Source organism: Phalacrocorax aristotelis, chromosome 24 (genome assembly GCF_949628215.1).
Source record: "Phalacrocorax aristotelis chromosome 24, bGulAri2.1, whole genome shotgun sequence".
Taxonomy (NCBI): domain Eukaryota; kingdom Metazoa; phylum Chordata; class Aves; order Suliformes; family Phalacrocoracidae; genus Phalacrocorax; species Phalacrocorax aristotelis.
The window spans coordinates 1,416,075-1,435,046 of record NC_134299.1 but is presented as its reverse complement, the minus strand read 5'-3'; the positions used below and the strand labels follow the sequence as shown (position 1 = coordinate 1,435,046).

General features: G+C 51.7%; 3 protein-coding genes across 6 annotated transcripts; all 3 read left to right on the top strand.

Annotated features, from left to right (window-relative positions):
• Positions 1–955: 955 nt before the first annotated feature.
• Positions 956–8,415, top strand: GOLGA7 (golgin A7). Of its 4 annotated transcripts, none has more exons than XM_075074469.1 (5): positions 956–1,257; positions 2,769–2,921; positions 3,272–3,373; positions 4,510–4,573; positions 7,153–8,415. In XM_075074469.1, the coding sequence occupies exons 1-4, from the start codon at positions 1,084–1,086 to the stop codon at positions 4,555–4,557; spliced, it is 477 nt and encodes a 158-aa protein (XP_074930570.1). In that variant the 5' UTR covers positions 956–1,083; the 3' UTR covers positions 4,558–4,573; positions 7,153–8,415. The 4 variants fall into 4 exon arrangements, with proteins under 4 accessions (XP_074930570.1, XP_074973658.1, XP_074930572.1 ...); XM_075117557.1 differs by having other exon boundaries at positions 987–1,257; positions 7,150–8,415; XM_075074471.1 differs by having other exon boundaries at positions 1,163–1,453.
• A 423-nt stretch (positions 8,416–8,838) lies between these two features.
• Positions 8,839–17,697, top strand: GINS4 (GINS complex subunit 4). The gene is made up of 8 exons (XM_075074502.1): positions 8,839–8,983; positions 9,171–9,257; positions 9,569–9,682; positions 10,170–10,267; positions 10,603–10,691; positions 11,077–11,167; positions 11,276–11,382; positions 17,461–17,697. The coding sequence occupies exons 1-7, from the start codon at positions 8,843–8,845 to the stop codon at positions 11,370–11,372; spliced, it is 717 nt and encodes a 238-aa protein (XP_074930603.1). The 5' UTR covers positions 8,839–8,842; the 3' UTR covers positions 11,373–11,382; positions 17,461–17,697.
• LOC142048018 (protein phosphatase 1 regulatory subunit 3C-B-like) lies at positions 17,300–18,897 on the top strand. Its single transcript, XM_075074501.1, has 2 exons — positions 17,300–17,379; positions 17,461–18,897. Exons 1-2 carry the CDS (start codon positions 17,366–17,368, stop codon positions 18,368–18,370), a joined length of 924 nt encoding a protein of 307 aa, XP_074930602.1. The 5' UTR covers positions 17,300–17,365; the 3' UTR covers positions 18,371–18,897.
• The last annotated feature ends 75 nt before the right edge of the window (positions 18,898–18,972 follow it).

Genomic DNA, 18,972 nt, shown 5'->3' with positions numbered 1-18,972 from the left:
AGGTGCAACACGTGAATTTTCCACTGCCTAAAGAATTTTCAAACTAAGCTACCTCTTTGCAAATCTCATGTCCTGTTGCCCACAACACACCCTACTGGGCTCCCAAAGCCTCTGGAAAACGTACAGTGCCCTCTCAAGCCCATCACTGTAGCTCCGAAGCTCCTCGGCAACGCAACGCTCTCCATGCAAAGGGAGAAGAGCTAAGCAGAGCGGTGCAGCTCAGAGTCCCCGTCTTGCTGCTCGAGACCTGGGATCCCGGAGTCCAGCCCTGTCCCACGTAGTCCCCGGGCAGAAGGTCAAAGCAGCTTCACAGAGCGTTACACTGAGGCAAACGGGCGGAGGCAGTGCCACTCCACCGGGAGCCCCGCGGGGCGGCACATCACCCCCAAACCGCCCTGCAGCCGCCTCCCCGTGCCGCAGCCGAGAGCCCCCCGGCAGGGCTGGGGACCCCGCGGGCTCGGGGCGGCGGCGGGCTGCCTCTGCGGGGTGCGGGGACGCGCCGCGGGGCCCCTTCCCCCGCCAAGCGCGTCCCGCGGCAGCGCACCTCGGGGGAAACCAGAGAGGGCACGAATTGCGTGAGGTTGTCAGTAGTTTCCCTTGCTGCTCACCCGGTTTGTGCAAGAACTACTTGCAGGTTTTCCCTTAAACTAAATGATCTTTGACCTCGCTTATGGCTCGCAGAAGCGGGGCTCCCCAGGTCAAACGTTAAAGGGCCTGGAAAGTATGTTTATCAGCAAAATCACCTTGGAATAAAGCCGGCAGGAATGCCGCCCCCGCCCCCGGGCTCCAGGCCCTAAGAAAACGGCGTGAAACCCACACCGGGGCAGCGGAGGCCGAGAGAGCCGGTATTTTTGTTGCCGGACAGCCCGAGCGCCGGCTCCACTGCCCTGCCCGCGCCTTGGGCCCCCGCCCCGCTGCGCCCCGCAGAGCCGCGGCAGTGCGCAGGCGCGGCTCGGGGAAGGGCAGTGCCATGTCTGTGTGTCCGGGCGGGAGGAACGGCAAGGCAGGACCGTACCGTGTGCGCACGGGGCGTCAGGGCCGTACCAGGTGGTCCCGCTGGGAGGGGGAGTAGCCAAGCAGCCAATGGGAGGCAGGCGGCGCGCAGACATGCGCAGATCCTACCACTCGGCTTCCCACTGCGGAGGTGCGCCTGCGCACTGCCGCTCCGTGAGGGTCGGTGAGGCGGCGGCGCGTGCGCCAGGCGACACTTCCGCCCTTTTGCCGGGCCGGAGTCATCCCGACGCTTTTGCGACAGCCGTAAGTGAGCGGCGGCGGCCGGCGGAGCGGTGCGGTGTGGGTGGCGGCGGCGGTGGTAGCAGCCGCGGGTGGCGGCGGCGGCGCGATGAGGCCGCAGCAGGCGCCCGTGTCGGGCAAGGTGTTCATCCAGCGTGACTACAGCGGCGGGACGCGGTGCCAGTTCCAGAGCAAGTTCCCGGCCGAGCTGGAGAACAGGGTGAGGCGGGGCGGGCCCGCTCCGAACTCTCCGGGCCGTCCGGGGCTCCCAGGTCCCGCCGGGGCTCCCAGCTCCGCCCGCCGGTCCTTGGGGGTACGGGCGTGCGGGCAGAGGTCGGCTGGCGGCCGGGTGGGCTCACGAGTGGCCGCGGGCCCTCTCTGCGCCTTCCTGGGGCAGGTGGGGGTCTCTGGCACAAACCGCCGCCCCTTTGCTGAAGCCGCCCTCTCGGGTGTGGGAAGTGGGGAGGGAGCTGGGGATTCTCCCGCGTGTCCCTCTCCTGGGAGCAGTTCTCCCCCCGACGCACCCCCAGGGCGCTACACGAAGGTCTCGTATCTTCCCTTAACTTTAAGGACGCTGGCACTTTCGAATCTTCTCTCTGTTACAGCCCTACATACAGTGTGAGAGGCATGATTTAAAAGTTTAAAGGCATGCCCTGCTTCAGATATTGGTGGGGTTTTTTTTGGCATAAAAGCGTTTTTTGTTGTCTAATTGCATTTCTGATCAATTGTGGTAAGAAAATACTTTGAATTTTCAGTGACAAGCTGCGCGAAAAATAGTTAAAAATGCTTCTCTTTGGCGATTATTAAATGCTTGTGTTTTGTGCTTTCTTCAGTCCTGAGGAAGGCAGCTGTCTTCTGCAGCAGCAAAATAGAATGTGTTCATTATATCAGTGAGAATAAAGCGCGCGTTGTTGTGCGTGCTGCATTAATGCCGTCCTCTCTTGTGGAGACCAGCCAGCTCTGCTAGCCTGGTCAGTGGCCTCACAAGTACTGTCTCAAGTACTTTCATTTTGTTTGATGCTGTCGGATGTAATATCTTCAGCTGATAACAAAACAAACGCTCTTTGCTAACACCTTTTCTTTTAAACAGTGCACTTTTCTTCTCTTCCCTGTTTGTTTTGGTTTGTATTGTTTTACTGAGAGCTTGCTTGACCACCACGGCAGCAGCAGCAGCAAGGCTTTGTTGATATTGAGTTAACTCTGTCAATCTGCTCCCAAACTGCTCTCTTGAATCTAGCAGATATCTTTGTGTCCGCATTACGCTCCACCCCTCAGTCGAACTGCATGTTGGCTTAGTTACGTTACTTGTTTGTGTTCAGTTGCGTTGGAATTCAGACTTGGTCTAATCACTTGACAGATACTTAACAAAGAACTACAGGTCTGTAACTCAAAGTGTCCTTCAGACTCTGGCTTTAAACACAGTGACTGCAAAGTGTGGAAGTCCAAATAGCAATAAATGAAGGCAGATAACTGAAGATATTGGTGAGTCCTGAAATGTCTATATTTCAGTCAGCTAAACTTGACTTCTTTTGCAGATTGACAGGCAGCAGTTTGAAGAGACTGTCCGAACACTGAATAACCTCTATGCAGAAGCTGAAAAACTTGGGGGCCAATCTTACCTTGAAGGGTGTCTCGCCTGTTTGACTGCCTATACCATCTTCTTGTGCATGGAAACGCATTATGAAAAGGTGCACTTGTTTTGTTTACTTTGTTGCTTGGAAAGCGGTATCTCTCATAGACTTTAGTCAAAGGCTGTTTCTTGGCAGGATTTCTGTGACTTGCACCATGGCCGCACAAATTCCATACAGACTCTGGATCTTACTGCAGAGTGGTTTCACATATACACCAGACAGGCTTGTCTGTAGTAGTCAGTTTGAGCAATGATAGCTTGTGCTTCAGAGGACTCGCACAAGTTCTGTCTCTAGTTGTGTGCTAGGCTCTCCTAACACTGCTGTATCTGTGATATTGCTGGGGCTCTCACTCTAACGTAGGGAAACCTGATTAAGGATCTGTGGCTTCTGTGCTGTTCTTTTACCAGGTTCTAAAGAAAATTGCCAAGTTTATTCAGGAACAGAACGAGAAGATCTATGCTCCTCAGGGCCTCCTTCTGACAGACCCCATTGAAAGAGGACTAAGAGTTGTATCCTTCTTTGGTTTCTTTGATCATCTGTGAATTGCTACCTGTTTATCTCAGTATGGCACTCTCTGGTCGTGCTTGATGTGTGATACGGCAGAATATGTGATTAGTCTTGTGACTCTCCTTTGTGTACTGTTCTCTGGTCAGATTTTAGTATGTTAGGATTTGTCACATCAAAAGACAATGAAAATGCAGTATTGGAATCTGTCCTTTGGGACTTCATTGAAACGCAGTATGTATGAACAGAGTACTTCCAACACTTTGGATGCTTCCTCTATTTCAGTGACCTCTAAAAATGCAGTTTGTCTGAATGGAAAAAAGTGACCAGCTTGGTAGGATAGAAATTGATGATGTGAAAAGAAGATGTGGCTGTTGTTTCGTTTGCAGCCCTCAGCTCAGGTTCTGGTGAAGGTTTTGCCATACGACATCGCTATAAGTTGATAGCAGCTGCGCTTGCTCTTGGTTCTAGCATGGCTTATTTTAACATTTTTATTTCAACTCTTGAACCAGGCATTTTATGTAGTTATTACCTTAGTAGTTGTAAAGCCCTGGCATCGCAAATCTATGGGTAGAATGCGTAGCATGTATCATTTTTTGAGAATACTGAAACCGAAGCAACTTGAAACACAGAACGCCGCTTAAATGGATGCTAAGGGTAATTCCTTGCAGTTAGGTTATCTGTGTAGTTGTCTAAATAGCTTATAGCTGTCATCTACTTGGCTTCATTACTATCAGTATGTTTTTCCCATTTTTCTATGCATATACCTCCTGGAAAAAAAAAATCAACTTAAGAAAAGCATTTCCAGTTTGGTTAGTGACTTAGTAGCTGAACTGCAGAAGCATTAACTTTTGTCTAGTGCATAGCCTAGCCTGAAACTTAACAGAAGGGGACAAGGCTCACAAACCCTCCATGCACAGCATCTCATGTTCTCGTTGTCAGAGCAGTCCTGAGCTGGACAGACCACACATCTGACCTGACACGTACTGCTTGGTCGCTTTGTAACTCTGAAACTAGCCTTCAAACAGCAGCTATGAAGCAGAAAGATTGAAGGTTCTAATACTTTAATATTTTCCCACTTCTTTTGTCTGTTTTCATAATCTTTTTTATAGTGCGTTTCCCTAACAGCTTTTCTGTGCAGATTGAAATTACCATTTATGAAGACAGAGGTATGACCAGTGGAAGATAAAACTGTGGTGTCTCAGGTACATGTTAACCTTATACCAGATCAATCTCCACCTGTTTTCTGTGCTCAGAGGGGAAGATTCTTCATACTGAGACAGGATATTTATCCCACGACTGTATGTAATCAAAGGCTGTTCAAATATATATCTTGTGTGGACTAGGTTTTCTGAAGAAGTAGAAATATCAATACTTGGCATTATGCCCCTGACTGTTAATAGATATCAGCTGATACCAGATTTATCTTTAGAGAAATTCAGGTCCTGATTGTGTAAATATGCATTAAACCTGTGTTATGCTGTATTATGTCCAAAATTGTGGCCTGTTTTGTAGATAAAATGTTTTTTTTATTTTCTTGAAGCTTTTCTGTCATAAGGTTCTGAGCAAACAAACTTAAGACTAACCCTTAAATCTGGACTTTAAGATAGGTTACTATTTAAATGCTTATTTTGGATCTCCAAACAGCTTCAGACTAACAGAATGAAAAAAATACACAAGAAAAATCATAGATGATGCTGTACTAGCACCTGCTCTTCTCTTCTTATCCTGCTGTGAAAGATACAGCTTTTCCTTTTGAATATTTTCGGTGGACCAGGGTCTATTGTAAAACTTCCATGTTTTGAGCACTTGTGAAATGAAGGTCGTAACCGCAGCTTGTCAGGGATCCCCTTGTATTTTGCCTAGAAGTCTATATTATTAGCCCCAGAACCCTGAATAAATCAATATGAGTAATTACCTTTTACCATCTTGGTTCTAAGTATGCAGGAGTTTCACTTCTATGTACTGTTGAATGGCAGCTATTCTGTCCCAGAACAGAGAACTGCTGTTGCCTGGGGTGGCACTTTGGTTTCATGTGCCAAGTGGTGGGATTCTTCCAAACCCCTTCTGCTCAGAAACTTTGGATAAGATACTGTATAAATACAGTATATCTTATCTGCTGTCCTGAATCTTGGAATATGGCATATTTTAAGAGTCAAATCTTATACAGCCTAAAGGGAAAATGCAAGTAACTTGCTTGGTAGTATTGCTAAATTTTCTCAGACGTGCCTCTGCCACATGTCTCTAGGATTTCTCTTCTGGTAGTCTGCTTGTGATTGACCCATATTTACAGTGCATATAAATCAGATTAATCTACTGCAAGCTGGAGCAAACCATGATGAGAAGTTCTGGTAAAGCAAAACGGTGAAGATTCTTGCTGATGCATACCTGTCTCTAAACAACTCTGGCGTGTCAACTTGGCATTGCTTGTAGATGCCAGTTCTGCCTCAAGATATCCTTCTTTATCTGGTTATTAGCTCTTGGGAATCTGTTGTATTGCTTGGCACTTGTGTTCTGCTGTTGGAATAAGTTTGTGTTTTATCAACTGCATCTGCATATATTTGGCACAAGCCACTTGTCACGACTCATTTCACAGCAATTATTGCAGAATGTTTTCATAGGTGATGTGAGTTTTGAGCAACTACATGAAAGCTAATTCTGTCAGTGTTCAAACAATTGACATTTCTAAAATGAAGAAAGATTTCTATCATGAAGTTCTGGATAGTTTGATGAATTGCAAAGATTTGTCGTCAGTAGAAATTGGATTTGAAAGCAGTACGAGTTCCTAAGTAAGCCTGATCTGGAACTGGAGCTTTATTGGGTATTCACCTCCTCCATGGTAATCTAGTAATTTGGAGCCTGTGCACTCTCCTGGATGATCTGTTTGTGAATGCAGCCTACGTGAGCTCTACATAATGTGAACTGTCTTTTTGTCCTGTGTAGTGGTAGAGGATATGACTCTGGCTAGGAATAGGTGGCATATTGCAGGACTTCTAACGGTCTCTGCAACATCTGTGTAAATTCAGAGGAGCTCTGAGATCTGCCACTGATTTCAGACCTTATTCTACCCAGTCGTTTTAAGTGGAAAAATGTTTGCACTACTCTGGCCTTGAGTGTATTCTAGCATACAAAACCTTTTTATTGCAGTTTTTCAGCTGGATGCTGTTCCCAGTTCTCACTTCGGTATCTTTACTTGTGATGCTTTCAGTTAAGACTGGCCAGCAACCTCTAGCTTTGGTAGCTTTAACTGGAAAATCTTGCTGAAAGGCACTTTTTTTGACTGTGTGGCAGTCAAAAAGTCAAGAGTGCTCGGAGTACTCGAAAGAGGGAGTCTAAAATAAAGGATCCGGCTAAGTGCCTGCAGTGTAGAACTGCAAAATTACTATCCCTCGGTTTCCAAAATACCTGCTGAACTTCAGCTGAGTTTTGCTTTTGAAAAGCTCAGATCTGAACTGGCTCCCTTGTCTTAGGTACTCCGCAGACCCTGGGATGGTAGTTGTAAGTCTAGGTTGGTGGCAATGTGTGCAGAAAAGAGACTGGAAGTATTTATGCCTGTTATGCAGAAGGAAACAAAGAAGTAAAGGTCTCTATCTCCTGTTAGACAAATGAAATCCAGAGTGTTGGCTTCTGTTCCTGCTACCCTCACCACAGCACGTGGTAACCCCACCTCTCCTGCTACATACCTCCTAAGATAACAAAATATAGCTATGTAAAGGTTTGTGTAGGGTTTTGTTGGTTTTATTCAGTAATAGTTTCTAATAATATGAAACTTCTTTTCTAGCAGATAGCTCAACAGTGGACTTGCTGTATCAAAGTTCCCCTACCTCCTACTTTAGAGCATCATTCCTTTCTCTGCTGCCAGATCCACAGTGCCATCTACTACAAGGACTAACTTCCTCAAACTGCTCCACGTGGGATGACCTAGCTGGTCAGCATCCATTTTGTGGTAAACTTTTAAGCAATGAGATCACTTTTTTTTTCCCCCCAAGAAAAAGCAGAAGTGGTAAAGCTACGTACTCTTCTGAAGGAAATGGGGCGCGTAGCCCAACCGAAGTCTAGTTTTAGTCACATGAGTGCAGTGCTGTTCCTCCCTAGTTCTTAAACCCTCCTGTACGTCAGTCGGGCTTTGGAAGGCTACAAGTCAGAGTTGGGAATTTTGCAGAAATGAGGCCTTCCCTCCGGTTCAGTATCGGAGTGAGGGGATACACAGTGCCTCTGCCTGGCGAGAAGTGACTCAAGACAATGAGCATTTTACGTTTTCTGTGCTGATTCTCATGGAAAACCAGAACGGGAAAGTGTTATTTGTTTTAATGTTTTGGTTGTTGCTAGAAGGGGGAGGAATAGCTGGACTTTAATACTGGTGTTTTTTCTACTGCTGTATCTGTGCTGTTATAGTCTCTGTCAGTGCTCACCAGAAGAGGGGGTATATTTGTTCATAAAACAGTAAGTACAATAAAATGGATGCTGAACCAATAAACGTAACAATTCCTACCCTACTCTGATTAATGTGAAGTGTAAAACTGTTTCTTTATGGATTTATTATATATAATTTATAGGAAAACATTGATTTGACAATGTTAGATGTTGTGTAAGATGGTTTCTTAATTCTATCTGCTGGCACTATTGAAAAGTAGAATTGTGCATTATTTAGTATCCCCCATGCATCGACATTCCTCAGCAATACCCACAAAAGTAAAGTTCCTACAAACCAAGCTAGCTTAATATTTTTCTCTATCCTTTTCCCTTATCAAAGCAAGGAAGTCCTGGTTTAGGTGCTGAGCATCATTGTCCAATGGTAGAAGGAATTCAATTCTTTAGAAAAGGAGACTTGCAGAACAGAGCGAGTGTTTTGGCTGTTGGTGGTACTGTAGGTGCTAATACTGGATCTGAAATTCCAGGCTTATTACTCAGCCACTTTTTTTTTTTTTGAGATTTGTTTAATAATTGTATAAAACTTGTTTTTCTAAACTGTAATGGTGTTTGCCTTTCACATCTGTTGCAATACTGGCAGAAGTACTAATGGATTAGTAAATTTTTTCTTAAACTGTGTCTGTGTCATATTTGATAGCGCTGCTTTGCATGAAGACTCTTTTACTCCTCCAGTAGCAGGGTCTTGGTTGTGAACAGAGCTAGCATCATTCCAAGATCAGTTCCTAAGCTGCGACTGTTTTGTCCGCTTCAGCGCAGCTTTGTTCTTCAGCTGTGTCTCGGTTCTCGGCCCAACAGGGCCGTGCTCCCGCCCGCCGCCATTTTCTGGGGTGAGGCGCCTGTGCTGTGTGTCTGGGGGGGGTGTGGGGTGTGGGGTGTGTGTGGGCCCCTCACCCGGGCGCCTGCGCAGTGTGTGTGTGGGGGGGGGGGGGGGGCCCTCACCCGGGCGCCTGCGCAGTGTGTGTGTGTGTAGAATCACCCGGGCGCCTGCGCAGTGTGTTGGAGGGGGGCTCACCAGGGCGCCGGCGCAGTGGGTGGGGCCGCGCATGCGCGGAGCGCTGCGCCTCGTGGCGGGAGCCTGTGGCCGGATGGCGGCGGCGGGTGCTGAGGGGACGGAGGCGGACTCGGATGGCGGTAGTGAGGAGCTGGTGCTCACCCCGGCGCAGCTCATCCGCAGCCTGGAGCAGGTACTGTGGGCTGGGGAGAGCGGCAGGGGGCCGGCCCCTGGGCTCCCTGGGGGAGATGTGGGGTGGTGGGAGCCGGGCACAGGGCTTGCCGGAGGAGGTGGGGAGGGCTGAGTTCCTGGCCTCTCCGGGGGCTGGGGTGTATAGCAGGCCCATTCTTCGCGTCTGTTTACCGTGTATCTTCTTTCAGGCCTGGCTGAATGAGAAGTTTGCCCCAGAGCTGCTGGAGAGCAAACCTGAGATCATTGAGTGTGTTGTGGAGCAGCTGGACCACATGGTGGGTTCTGTTGGGCTAAGGGAGTGGTACAGGTGGGCCCTGGTTGCTTGGCCTGGCAGATACATGCTTGTATCCCTTTGGGATTGCCAGGATTGTCTGCCTCTCTGTCCCTGAGATAAGACTGTTCTCAGTACCTTCTGTGAACTTGTCTTGAAAAGGGGACTGAGAGATACAAGGAAGCAGCATGCTTTGTGTCACCAAAAGCAGCTGCAGTCTGTTTTTGTGGGCGTGTATGTAGAAAACCTGTCTTCCTCTCTGTTTCTTGTATTTGGCATTTCAGCCGTTCAATTTCTCTTTGCCTCTCCTTGCAGGAGGCAAACCTGAAACGGGCGAAGAGAGGAGACTTGAAGGTCAGCGTTCACCGCATGGAGATTGAAAGGATCCGTTACGTGCTCAGCAGCTACTTGCGATGTAGGCTTGTGAAGGTAATACTTGATTGTGCTGCCCAGGGGATGAAGACGGGTGACTTCAGGAGTGATTTTTACTCATACAGGGCCTCCTGCTTCAGCAAGGCACTTACTTAAAGCATGCTCTCCCTCTCTGTGTCCTCCAAAGTGCAATCCAAAAGAATTAATTCCCTGGACACACTTTTCTGTTGTGATGAAGGAGGATTACAGCATTATTCTGAGTGTTTTCTTATCTAATCTAAGCCCAGGATGGCACAAGCGAATGCTCGCGTGTTCTGCCCAGGTACTGCCACGCATGCATATAGTTGTGCAGCTTGGTGACCCCAGGTGACTATCTTGCGGTTAATTCAGGAGCAGGTATTTGGGCAGGCCTGCAGCTGCTGCATACACCTGTACAGCAGTGGACCGCTTCTTGTAGGGGAAGGCTCTGGGGGGGTGGGCATTGTAGGCACTGGGCTCCTGGGAGAGGTCTGTTACAGTCTTTGGGATTTTGTTCCGATACCAGATAGAGAAGTTTTTCCCCCATGTCCTGGAGAAGGAGAAGTCTCGAGCCGAAGGGGAACCTTCCATTCTATCACCAGAGGAGTTTGCCTTTGCTAAAGAGTGAGTAGGTTTTGGATGCGTTTCCCTCCGCTTTTATAAGTTTCAGAACTCACTCGTGTGTTATGCTGAACAGTTCTGTTCCACCTTAGACTGTCAGCCTCAGACAGTTTGCCATAAGAATCACGGGTTTTACCAGGAGGTTTCCTTATGGACAAGGGAAGAGGTGAAATAAAATAACTTGGTGACTCTAAGCCTGTTACCAGAGCAAGCCATTAGATTTGTCTCTGGCCATGCCTGTGGAACCGGGAGGTGTCAATTGCTGGTGTTTAAGTCAATGCTTTCCCTGCAAATTTGTATTTGATTAAACCAGTAAATATTCCAATGATTTGTTTCAGATACATGGCCAACACAGAAGCTTACCTGAAAAACATGGCCCTAAAACACATGCCGCCCAACCTGCAGAAAGTGTCTCTCCTAAAATCAGGTGAGTATGTCCAGACTCCAGGGTAATCTGAAAATTATAGCAGCAGAGGTGTGGGGAAAGCTCTGGGGAGCATGAGATGTTAGTCCTCTAGCTGGCGTTTGGTAGAGCACAGACGGTGAGATGACAGTGTCATAACACTGCTCTGCTGTGTAGTGCATGGCTTGATGCTGCTGCCTCTTGGTGCTGCTGTCAGAGGATCCTGCTAGCTCCTGCCATGGAGTCTGGTCTTACATTGAGGCAGCGCACACTACATCTGATCAGAAGTATCTAGTGTTCCCTTTACTGGCCATGAGTTTTCTGTCACCTGTACCCCTCTGCTAGCTCGGTGTCCTCCAGAGGAGTGTGAGCGAGTGCTGAGCTTGTGCTCTGAATCCCTTGTCTGCAGTGCCAAAGCCCAACCTAGACTCCTTTGTGTTCCTGAGGGTGTTGGAGCGTCAGGAGAACATCCTTGTTGAGCCAGAGACGGATGAGCAGAGGTAGGCGGGTGCTTCCCCACGCAGTGCACATAAATAAGTTGGCTTCACAAAAGTGTGGATTAAAGCGAAACGGGGGCGTCAGCTTAACTTCACGCCTGTCTCTGGCAGAGAGTACACCATTGACCTGGAGGAGGGCTCGCAGCATCTGATCCGCTACAAGACCATTGCCCCGCTGGTGGCCTCGGGAGCGGTGCAGCTCATCTGAGGGGTGAGCGGTAAGTGCAGGACCAGGACTGTGGTGGTGGGGGGGGGCCCAGCTGCTGCACCCCCACCCTCCCGTGGCCGGCAGGTGGCACCGGGGTGGCGCAGTGGATCTCAGCGTGGGGCTACCTGGGCCATGTGCCCTCTGGACATCGTGTGGCTGGGCAGGGCAGCAGCAGTGTTGGAAGGGGTACCCTTGAAAACATGCAAATAAACCAGTAGGACATCTTTCCCTCTGCTGGTGCAAAGGGGCTCGTTGCCTCCACAGCTCATTAGACTAATTGCTTATGACATGGCTGGAATACAGCCAGACTCCTTTCTCTAGTGCTCCCGAGCGAGGGCAGTCTGTGTCACAGCACTCCCTTCAACAAGGCTCTGCAGGAGCCTTGCCACAGTCCCCTTGGAGTTCTGAGGGAGGGACGAGTGTTGCTACTCTCTCTCCAGATCCCAGCCTGGTTTGACAGCAGACATGGACAGAGCACATCTACCCTCAAAGGTGAATACAGCCTTTGTAAATAGCCAGGTGCTCTCTTTTTAAACCTGCAGCTGTGTGTTAGTTCCTCTTCCAGTTTAGCACTGTTCTTTAAATTAGGCTGTGGGGTGGAAACTGACCGAACAGTGTGGCAACCAGTTATGCAAACTCCGCCTTCCCCCACCAGCTTTGATCTCGTCACAGGGTCTGTGCAGCCCTGGGTGTTGTGCAAGTGGCCAATTGCTCTGAGGTGAACTGTTGGGATATTTCTGCACCACCTTTGTCACGTGATCCATTGAGCAAAAAACCATCGCACATAGAGGTATTTGCTGGAAGAGCAAATCTTAGTTTTCGCAGAAGGAGCAGCAGGGATTTGGAACATGTTGAGGACGGAAACTGCAGCTCAGAGCAAAGGGAATGTCATGCGTGAACAGGGGAGAGCCATAGGGTCCTGCGTGGGTGCTTAGCACCAGCTCCGTACCTGTAGTGGGAAGGGAGGGTGAAGAGTTTACCAAGTTTGTTCCCTTTGTCTTTCTGACAGTATCAGCTGGGAGACGGCCATGAGCTTAGGAATTCAGGGTTTCTACTTGCCTCAGTTTTCTCCCTTGAAGCTTTGTCGTTCCTTGGAAAGGCCCTGCCTTTTGGGGAAGATAGGCTGCGCAAGCTTTGTTCTGCCTATGCATCCTGTGCCTCAGGGTGGATACAGCTGTGTCAGTACAGCCCCTTCTAATATGTCCAGAGAGGAGTTGTGCTGCTTTTTCCTGTTATTTTGGCAATAATAGTACTATTCATGTAAAATACCCACCCTTGCCATTACAGGTATCTGAGATTTGCCTGCAGAGTAGGCCTGGATTTGGACTGGCTACCAGGACCTTGTGCTGATAATGGCATTTCTTGCCCTGGGCCAAGGAGTGAGTGCCTTCAGGAGCCATGGGCAGCTGTGTTTTCTCTGATCAGATTGTGAATGATGCAATCGTGATCAAAGCTTTGGAAATGTCGGACAGCATTTGCAGGTTTGTCACAAACCTCTTCTTAACCAGAGCGACTGGTTCACACGCAGGGTGTTTGTGCCAGAGACATGGGGTCTTCATATTGTTTCCATCTGCAGTTCTGCTACGTGCACGGACTTTGTGTAAAGCCAACGCCAGAGCAGATCCTGCACAGAGGATTTAAGTGCTGCTATTTCACATTGAAATGTGAAATTTCACATGAAATTCTGCACGTAGGTCAAATCCAATGAGGGGGGTTGAAAGGCCTTGCTGCTTTTCCCTGCCTTTTCCAACCTGCTTCCTTGGACTGGCTGACTTCAGGGAGATTGCACCACTGTTACAGCTAATCCACAAGCTCAAGGCTGCCTTGGTCAGTGAACTCCAGAGCAAGTAGGGCCCTTGTACTGGACGGTCTGCGTGATCAACAGCTGAGTGCTGTGGAAGAGCTCTGAGGAATTCTGTAAGCTTGTAGGGGCTTGTGGTGCCTTTATGTTCTTTGGAAAGGTATTGGAGCATGAGGCTGGCAGAGCTTTCCCAGAATGGTTTCTTGCTGCAGGATGAAAATATGAGTCTTGTTTTTGCCTCACCTTCTATGCTTTGTGTGTTATTTATGCTGCTTCCAATCAGGCCAGCACTCTGTATTTGATTTCTGCAGCAGAGCATTCAGCTCCCTGTGCAGGGACAGTTGGATCAATAGAACAGATACAAAGTGACAAGTCAGGGGGCATTTTCTGGCAAACTTCAGTGTGTAGCTGCTGGGATGCCTCATTTAAGACCAGGGGCAGACAGTTTCACTGAAACGGAATAACTCTAATCACGGGCTCAGGAGAAAGCAGCTTTCTGCTATGCATGATCTGAAGATCCTCCCTCCACAGTGCAAGGGGTTCTGGTACAGCTTCTGACTGTGGTTGTGAGGGTAGAAACTGTCAAGCTCTCTTCTGCTGAAACAGCTGCTGGGGTAAGGGGGACAAGCAATTCCTTTGCGCTGGTCACGCAGAGGAAAAGCTCCTCTGGCCCTGGTGACCTGCGCGTGCCTCTTCTAGTCGGAGGAGTAGCCAGGGTGTCCCGTGGTACCTCAGCTCAGTGCCTGTCAGGTGCGTGGGCAGACACAGGCGCATGTTCCTTCAGGGCAGTGTCTTCCCTGCATGGTGGTCTGTGTGAGGAGCAGCCTGGTGCTCCTCTGACACCCCCGATCCGCTGCCAGGCGGGGGGTGACACAGTGCATCTTGTAGTGTGAGTGGCTTTGCATGTGTGGTTTGTAGTGTTCCTAATGAATCCATTTAGGTAAAGAAGATTCTTTTAAGTATAGACGTTAAGAGGAGGCTGGGTTTAATCCTTAGGAATCAGTAGCACATACCTCTGCACAGCCCCCCAGGAAGAGCTGTGGGTTGTGCCCTGCGTGTACCTACAGTCCAGGCAGCTTCACAGAGGTGACTGAAGCTCCCAGCCAAAGTCGTTAATCCGCTGCTGCAGAAGCGTGCTATGGAAGAGCTGCTTGGAGAATGTCTAGGTGGCACGTCTGGCAGACTTTCTCCTTGGCCCTATTAAGTTTGACTGGTCAGTTGAACAGACAGCTGGTACTTGCCTCGCTGCTGCATCGCACGTGGCCGCGGCAATGTGAGCGTAAGGCGTACCTGTCCGCTTCTAGCAGCGGAATCTTAACTGGATCTGATTGTTTCCAGAGTGCCTTCAGTACAGCTCTCTGGAGTCTGACAGCTGGCATGTGACAACACCACCGCAAGCTGTGCAGGGTTCTTGGAGCTGGCCACCGGGCTGAAATCAGTCAGGCTAATAGACTCAGTTTTGGCATACCTGAAAATGCTGCTGTCTGCTTTTTTGTCCTTCCATGACTAAATACTGGGACACTTCTGGGTCTGGATACCGCCTCACCGTGCCTCTGTTGTGTCTGTTCTGTGGGAAGGGGAAGTGTCTGCAACTTTGTCAAGGAAGTGATGCTTTTGGCTTGTGCTTTTAGATGGAGAAGACCCAGCAGTCCATCCACCTTAATCCGTGTCTCTGGAAGAGAATGTGCAGAGTGCGAGCAGCTTTTCCAGCTTCCACGGGGCCTGCTGTAAGGCACTGAGCTCAGATACATCCCCTGTTCTCTGCTCCCTCCAAGGTGGAGACGGCTTGGGTTTACTGAGTGATTAGCTCTAAACGCAAAGTAGGTAGATGGTGAAAGAGGTCGCAAGGAGGGCGCTGGTGGTGGGCTGCGATTTCCCAGCCTGAGCCAGATCTGCTCTCCTGAGTGCAGGAGAAAGGTGGGACAAGTGGTTTCACTGCTGGGAAGCCTCTTTCACGTCTGTGGTGACTCCCCCAAGTCACAAAAGTGATGGGGGAGGCGCACTGTCAGCCTGAGAGGCTGTGATGGCTCTTGGAAGGCAACTGCTGAGAATTGGCTCACCGCTGGCATTGTATGTGCTGAAGGGCATCTGTGCTTGTAAGCATGTGGAGTCATCCAGTGTGCCACCCATCACCGTGATCGCCCGTGGGCTGCCGTCCCCTGGGCCCCGGTTGCGTGCGAAATGGGGAGTGTGCAAGACCTGTTTTGTTGTGGGCTTTCTCTTCCAGTGCCCTGGTTGGCCCTGGCGGTAGGCTGCTGTGCTGAGTGACAGCAGCTTTTGCACGAGTGGGAAATACCTGCGTTAGAGCAGGTAGCAAGGGAGTTGTTCCTCTGAAAGTCTCCTCTAGGAAGTGACCCAAAGGTGGTTCTATTTCTTTTTGCCTGGCAGTCTACAGGAAAATGATATCAAATAAATAATATGTGATTCAGTGAGGATGATTGTTCCTTAGTAGCAATGACTACCTAAATCAGCTTTCCTATGCGGTGGGGAAACACCGGGAAATTTTGCAGGAAAAAGTTTCAAATATTCAAAGGTTGCAAAGCAGACAACTTGCAAGGCCGTGGGCAAGAGCCCTTAGTTCAGAGAAAAGGGGGGCAGTGTGCTGTCATGACCCTGGGAGGTGTCACTTGGGCTTGTAACTTGGGCAGTTGCAGCCCCTAAACCTTGCAGGGGCGAGCACGCCGCGGCTGATCCCCCAGCCAACCTCTGTGGGAGGATGTGGCGCTGCCTGTCTCCAAGGCAGGCCTCAGAAACGGGAGCACCGCTTCCAGCGGGGCCTGAGCATGGTCAGGCAGGGCTTCAGCTGGTGGCTTCTGGCACGGCGGTGCGCTGACAGCAGGTCTGCCCGGGGCCCAGCGACGGATCTGCTGTGGTGATGGCTGGGCTGGGGCTGGTGTCCCGGAGCACGGGGCCATGGCAGCCACCTCCAGCTCCCGCAGGCCCAGCCAGACGGGTGCGTCTGGCTCCTGGTCACCCGCAAAGATCGCTGTCCTGCTCCTCCCCAGGCAGGAGCGTCTGGCCAGCAGCGATACGATGCCACACGTACTTCCTGGGGTTGGTGCCACTTTGACCCTCTTGCTTTTTCTGATGTTTCTGCTGACTGGGGCGGGGGCCAAAGTGCAGGTTTTTGCCATGCAGGTGCTGGGGCCAGGCTTGCTTCTCCCGGCTGCCCCACGAGAGGTGTCCTGCGTTGTGCTGGGGCCGTTCAGACATGGTGGCGATGGAGAGCCATGTATAAATGTGGATGGGTAGGTTGTGTCATGAGCTGATGAAAATCTGTGCTGTCAGCAGGAACAATCAGGGCTGCTTAACATAAATGGCTAGACAGCTCTGAAGAGATTAGCAGGTAGTACTGGGCAGGGTGATCTGATTTGGGTGGCAGTCTTTTCTGTCAAGGAGTCACATGTGAGCTAAACAATGAAGGTGATTTTGAGTATAAATGTCAAGGGCACCAGGGTGTCTTTTGCCTGCTCTGGTGTGAGGGAACTTCTTTCTCAGAGCGAGGAACTGGGGTAAGGAACCTTTGAGTTGGATTCACTTTTGGTAGAGGACGAGACTGGAGTCTGGGCTTTGTGCTTAGAGGCCCTGGAAATAGCTGTCTTTGGACAAGCACCTGAAAAGGGATCTGCAGAAACGGTCCCAGCCTCCCACCACGGAAGGTGATGGGAGAGAAACGTGCTCCTCTTCTCCCTGTAGCTCCCTCCGGGCGTTGACCTTTCAGCAACCGTTTATCTTCCACAAGCACTCGCCGCTTCCTGGCGCTGGGAGCGGGCTGCGCCCCGCCAGCCCGAGCTAGAAGCGAGCCTAACCGGGGCCGCGCTCCCGGGGAGGGGGGCCGCAGCCGCAGCGTCACCCGGCGGGGCTGGTCGCCGGTGCCCCCTTCCCCGCTAACGGGCCTCGCCGGTCCGGGAGGGCCCCCGCGGGGCGCGGCCGGGCTGCCGTGGGAACGCGCGGGGCGGGGCGGGGCAGCCCCGAGCCCCGATTGGCCGCTCGGAGGCGTGTCTCCAGCGCCGATTGGCCGCTCGGAGGCGTGTCTCCAGCGCCGATTGGCCGCTCGGAGGCGTGTCTCCAGCGCCGATTGGCCGCCGCCGCGGCCGCGGGGTGTCCCGACCGTCGGCGCTCCCACGGCTCCATTGAGAGCGCGGAGCCGGCGGGAGCAGACCGGGAGCGGGACCGGAGCGGGCGGGAGGCGATGAGCTGCGGCGAGTGAGCGCGGGACAGGGGCGGGCGGAGGGAGGGGGCGCTCGGCATCGGGGACACGCCGCCTGACCCCCTCTTCGCCTCTAGGCTTTTCCAGGTGTACAGCGCGAGGGCCGTCGCCCCCCCGGCCATGCCCGTGGACCTGGCCGTGCGGCTCTGCCTGAGCCACTCGCCCCCCATCCGCAAGCTGCTGAATTCCTACGAGGAGCTGCGGGGCAACCGGGGGCGCAAACCCCTCCGATCCTGCCTCAACCAGAAGCCAAGTGCAGAACCCGAGCCTGAGCGGCGAGATAGCACCAAGAGCTCCAAGGGCCAGAAGAAGAAGAGAGTAGTGTTTGCCGACATGAAGGGGCTGTCGCTGACGGCTGTCCGCTTCTTCTCAAAGATTGAGGAGGATCTCTGTGACTTGCAGCATGCCCTGTCTGACCTCGCCTGCTTCCGACCTAGGCTGCGGGACTCGCGCCCAGAAGCGTGCAGGTATGTGCTGGACTTCCCACAGCCCTCTGCGGACTACATGACTTTCCGCAGCCGCCTACACAGCAACCATGTCTGCCTGGAGAACTGCCTGATCCAGGACCGTGCCCTGTCAGGGACAGTGAAGGTCAGAAACATCGAGTATGAAAAGAAAGTGATGGTCCGCATCACCTTCGATGGCTGGAAGAGCTTCCGGGACATCTCCTGCCAGTACATGCACAGCACATACGGCTCAGCCGACACAGACACCTTCTGTTTTGAGCTTGCCCTGCCCAAGCCATCTCTATCCCGCAGGGCCACAGAGTTCTGCATCTCCTTCCAGTGTGGACAGAAGACCCACTGGGACAACAACCACGGCAGGAACTATAAGATCTGCCCCGTGGGCATGATCCGCCCTCCCTCCCATGCCCTGAAGAGTGCCAGTGGGGCGTGGGACCATCTTGGCACCTCTCGGGCTGCCACCCTGGTCCTTTCTCACCTGCAGACCTGGCGACGCTCAGAGCCCCAGGCTCCTTATTGGTAGCAAGGCTGTGGGTGAGAGGCATAGGTCCCTTCCGCATCCTGGCTGTGGTGCAGGGGGCTTTCGGGAGGGGTCAGCTGCTGAAGACGCCACTCACATGTGTCTGGCCTGCTGCTGTACAAGCAGCTGCAAGTCTCCATCAAAGCTTCTTCCCTGCTGGCTCCTGCCATAGAGGCTGGAAGCTGCTGCTTGCTCTAACTCCTGCCCGTAGGTTCTTGAGGTGACTGTGACAGTTGGGGAGCAACAGAGGGAGGGCTGTGGACCATGAGCCGCGTCCGTCTGTGAGCTGCTTCAGGCAGGACTGACAGCTCCTGGTGCTGCCCGAGTGCCTTGTGCGGAGCTGCCGGGGCAGAGCTGGTGCTCCCAGCCTGCGGCAGTGGTGCCAGCAGCAGGGCCCGCTGCTTCCTGCGGCAGGCGCTCCCCGGGCCCCGCTCCCAAGGGGGGGCTCACGGGGGGACACCGAGCGTGCGCGGGCGCCTCCGGGCTTTGGTGCTGTAACGGGGAGTCAATAAAGTGGCGGCGCTTCGCGAGTCGTGCCCGTGTCCGTGCCTCAGCCTGGGCCGCGGCCCGTACCGGGCCGGGCGGGCTCGGCGCCCCCTGCCGGC

Coding starts and splice junctions, on each gene's coding strand:
- GOLGA7 (XM_075074469.1), top strand. CDS start 1,084: ATGGGAGGCAGGCGGCGCGCAGACATGCGCAGATCCTACCACTCGGCT. Junction 2,922..3,271: donor TGGAAACGCATTATGAAAAG/GTGCACTTGTTT, acceptor TTCTTTTACCAG/GTTCTAAAGAAAATTGCCAA. Junction 3,374..4,509: donor TTGAAAGAGGACTAAGAGTT/GTATCCTTCTTT, acceptor TTTTCTGTGCAG/ATTGAAATTACCATTTATGA.
- GINS4 (XM_075074502.1), top strand. CDS start 8,843: ATGCGCGGAGCGCTGCGCCTCGTGGCGGGAGCCTGTGGCCGGATGGCG. Junction 10,268..10,602: donor GAGTTTGCCTTTGCTAAAGA/GTGAGTAGGTTT, acceptor GATTTGTTTCAG/ATACATGGCCAACACAGAAG. Junction 10,692..11,076: donor AGTGTCTCTCCTAAAATCAG/GTGAGTATGTCC, acceptor CCTTGTCTGCAG/TGCCAAAGCCCAACCTAGAC.